At 38.6% G+C, this 4156-nt stretch overlaps 1 protein-coding gene across 1 annotated transcript; it reads right to left on the reverse strand.

The window, feature by feature from the left end:
- Positions 1–1788: 1788 nt before the first annotated feature.
- On the reverse strand, positions 1789–3192 carry LOC110154537 (nuclear factor 7, ovary-like). Its single transcript, XM_020918530.1, has one exon. The coding sequence runs from the start codon at positions 3190–3192 to the stop codon at positions 1789–1791; it is 1404 nt and encodes a 467-aa protein (XP_020774189.1).
- Between the last annotated feature and the right edge of the window lie 964 nt (positions 3193–4156).

Below are 4156 nucleotides of genomic sequence, written 5' to 3' on the forward strand. Positions count from 1 at the left end.
GGGTATTAACTGCTAACACATCACATATTTAGATCACCACGTTACCTTCTATTGCTCTGAAAATGCTATATTCACCGATATTTACTTTGCTCACTGCACTAAGTCACTACCCCTTCAGAACGCTATCGTAACACAACTACTGAACATCGCTTCTGTTTTGTCAAGTTGTGGTGTACAGTTTTATTTCGTGTTTTTGTGGATTTATGGAGAATTGTCATATGGGACGTATGCTTACCTTGTAGATCACTAAATTACTCAAACATGCATGGATGACTCTAAAACCTATTCAGACATGTTTGTGATGAAGGAACAACGCGACAACATGGTAGAACGCACAAACAAAAATCGATTTTGCTTAATACTACCTCTGGAAGGAGTGAATACAGTTTTAATAAATGTCTTAATTAAAGTCATAATAAATAAGACACAATTTTAAACTGCAAAATAAAGTAGTAATAAGTTACTAACTTATTATTTATTTATTTATTTATTTAATCTATTTGTATGTATATATGTATGTATGTGTATATATATGAGTATGTGTGTATAAATGTGTGTACATATGTGTATATTGGTGTATATGTATTTATATGTGCATATGTAAAATGTGATGTATGTATAGATGGTGTATATATTGTATGTGTGTGTATTGTATGTGTGTGTGTGTGTGTGTGTGTATATGTGTATATATATATATATATATATATATATATATATATATATATATATATATATATATATATATATATATATATATATATGTATACATGTTGTATGTATTATATATATATATATATAACATATATAATCCTTTTCATTATTAAGTATCATCATCATTATTATTGCTAATTATGTTTTTTATTTTATTTATTATTATTTATTTTTTTATTTTGTAAATTTCTTATTTTTTATTTTATTTATTTATTTATTTATAATTTTTTTTTTTTTTTGAATGCACTTTCTACATTTATATTGAGTTTATGTGTGTGTGTGTGTGTGCTGTGTGTGTGGTGTGTGGGGGGGGATAGGGCATGTATATTATGATTTATGTGGACAAAAAAGCACTGAATAAATTGCAAATTATTAAAAAAAAAAAAAAAAAAAGGTGATCTAAAGGCACAAAAACAGCTAAAACATGTTAAGGTGTGTCACGCCTTTATTTGGGAATAATTTTGAATGACCAAAATTAACCAGTTTGAAACAACACTATAACATTTGAATTGATACTAAAAGTTAATTCTACACAACAAAACACGCTGCTGTTGTCCTATTTTTAATTTATTTAAGTTATTAAATAATTACTACCTTACTACCTTATTACTACCTTAAGAATCAAAGTTAAACAGAACATGTTAACTCCTCCTGCTTTAATACAGGACAGGTCAGGTATGACAGTTCACAGTTCAGTCAAGTCTGCATAAATAAATGTACAGCTTATGGTGCATTCACACTTATTATCTGTTCCTAAATTAAGCCTATATTAGTCCTGATGTGGACTTTGAATGGTCCTGTTCTAGTCAGTGTTTAGTCTTGGTTTAGACTAAGTTTAGTTCCCAGTTTAGTCCTAATTTTGATGTGGTGAATGTGCGAGTGGGTATGCACGCATGAAGGGAAATGAATTGAAATTGAAATGAATTAAGAATTCATATAACACATTACAAGTAAACTACACAACAGCTCAAGGAAAACAGATTTTTAACATTACATACCTACAAAATGGATAAATGTCAATGTGATGTTTCTTCCTATATTTTATATTTGTGGACGATCGCTCTGATCTTCTTTGTCCTAAGCAGGGTTTGTGGACAGGCCTGGGAAACCTCCAGAGATCCGGACCTCCTGGGTCTCGGCTCCAAGTGTAGGAACCAAACCCAAATAAGGGAACAGAGTCTCAGTGAACACAGCACTGTGCTTCAACAGGAGGGTCATGAGGTCAGCGTCATAGAAACACAGCTCTCCCTTCTCATAGTCCAGAGTCACCCGGATCTTCTTTGGAGCAGGATTCACCGGGATTGTCAGACCACTGCCATTTTTATATTCCCCATATCCATGCCACAAACACCACATTCCATACTTTACATCAGCATAAATCTGTCCTCTTCGGTCCATAGACTTTTTGACCACTCCAATGTCCCATGTTGGCAGGTCTCCCACCTCCACGTCCCACTGGTGCTGCCCGTAGTTGAAGCCCTGAGAGCCCAGGACTATGGGCTCGTTGGTGAATCTCTCTGGGACCACAGGCAGCTCCCGTGGGTGCCCGTGTCTCACTCCACACAGGTCCTGGGACAGGTGCATGCTGCTACCTGCAGAGTTGGGGTCCAGGATCACAGGGCTGTAGGTCACCACACTCTTCATCTTCATCCACACTCTGTAGCCCAGGTTCCCCAGGACTTTGGCCTGGTTCAGGAGAAGTCCCTCTTTAGGCTGTGGGCGGGGCTGTGGGGTGGGGGGTGAGTAGTCTTGAGTGAGAGCTGTGGGGAGAGACTGGGTGTCAACGCTGTTCTGCAAGTGTTGGATGCTGTTGGTCAGGGTGAAGATCTCTTGCCTCACCCTCAGCAGCTCCATACCCAGACTCAGAGCCACTTTGTTCTCCTCTGCTCTCAGAGCTTCTAAAGCCCTGTCCTCCTCCTCCTTCAGGATCTGGTGAAACTGAGAGAACACATGTATGATCTCTGTCATGCACTCCACTGTCTGCTCCTCATGGTGGCGCCGCAGCTGCTCATAGGTCTTCTCCAGTTCTTCATAACTCTGCTTTTGGTCCTTCAGAGCCTGTATCTGGGTTTGTACCTGCTGTTTTATCCTCCTCTCTGCTTCTTTTCCACTCACCACCGTGTGCTGTGAGTGCAGAGAGAACTCACACACAGGACAGAGCGCTCTGGCCTCCTCCAAACAGAACAGAGGAGGCACACCGGGGTGAGAGGAGCAGACCTGTGCCTCCTTCACCTTTGCTTCTTCAGTCTTCTTCTGCTTACTGTATGACAGGGACAGTTCTCGTAGGGCAAAGTTTACCTCCACTGTTTCTTGGGATGACCTTCGACGACACACAGGACAGATCTTGTTTGGGTTTTGGTCCCAGGTGTTGTAGAGACAGTCATGACAGAAGCTGTGGTGGCAGCTCAGACTCACCGGCTCCTTCATAGGCTCAAGGCAGATGGGGCAGGTCAGGTAGTTCTCAAACAGGGCTTCTGCCATTTTAAAATCCTTTAACGTCCTGGTTTATTTCAGCTCTGTGATGAGTGCAGTGTCTGCTGTGACTGAATACTTTCTGTTTCTCTGTTGGGGCCAACATTCCGAAGGTGTAGCTACCAGGAACTTGAACCAGAAAAGCTGGTTACTGTAAGTGTTGTGAAGTAATTGAACTGTGCCCCCACACACCTGCTGCCTCTGGAACATGGCAGAGGCACAGTTTTTTTTTTTTTTTTTTTTTTTTTAATGGGATTGTGTGATAATTCCTCAGGGTTGTTTTTTTTTTTTAAACCCTCACCCCGTAGCGCTTTAGGGGCTCCGTAAGATAAGGTAAGAAAAGTTTATTTTTATAGCACAATTCGTACACCAAGTATTTCAAAGTGTAGTCTGCAGTATTGCATTTCTTCTTTTGAGTCTCACTGTACATTTTGAGAACCACTGTGACCCTGTCCCATAATTGTCCTTTATATGTATAGTTAAAGATGCACTATGTAACATTTCTAGTCCACCACCTACTTGTTCAGTAGAAATGTTTCTGCTTTCCCACGAATATTCTGGACAGGCACTGAACTTTGCAAAACTTCACAGGGCAGGAGTGCTATTTGTATGTACAGAGATTGTGCAAAATTGTCATTTTGGTGCTCTTCAGTGCAGGGACCAAAAAAAACTGAGGTACTCAAAAAGTACAAAATAATGAAAGCCGTTAATAGCACATGGCAGCTAATGTTAAAATCACTCCAACGCATTTTGGCTCTTCAGCTCAATCAGGTCACATGTTCACAGTGGACTGGATCACAGTCCCCTGGTGCACAATGGGACATCATGTAGGCCGAACAGATTTTAGTTACTATATATATATATATATATATATAGTAACTAAAATCTGTTATATATATATATATATATATATATATATATATATATATATATATATATATATATATATATATATATATATATATATATATAT

This window comes from Boleophthalmus pectinirostris, unplaced genomic scaffold, assembly GCF_026225935.1.
Source record: "Boleophthalmus pectinirostris isolate CB_2022bp ecotype Guang Dong unplaced genomic scaffold, ASM2622593v1 HiC_scaffold_23, whole genome shotgun sequence".
Classification (NCBI taxonomy): domain Eukaryota; kingdom Metazoa; phylum Chordata; class Actinopteri; order Gobiiformes; family Gobiidae; genus Boleophthalmus; species Boleophthalmus pectinirostris.

Excerpts from the sequence above, each read along its gene's own strand:
- LOC110154537 (XM_020918530.1), bottom strand. The coding sequence starts at position 3,192 with ATGGCAGAAGCCCTGTTTGAGAACTACCTGACCTGCCCCATCTGCCTT.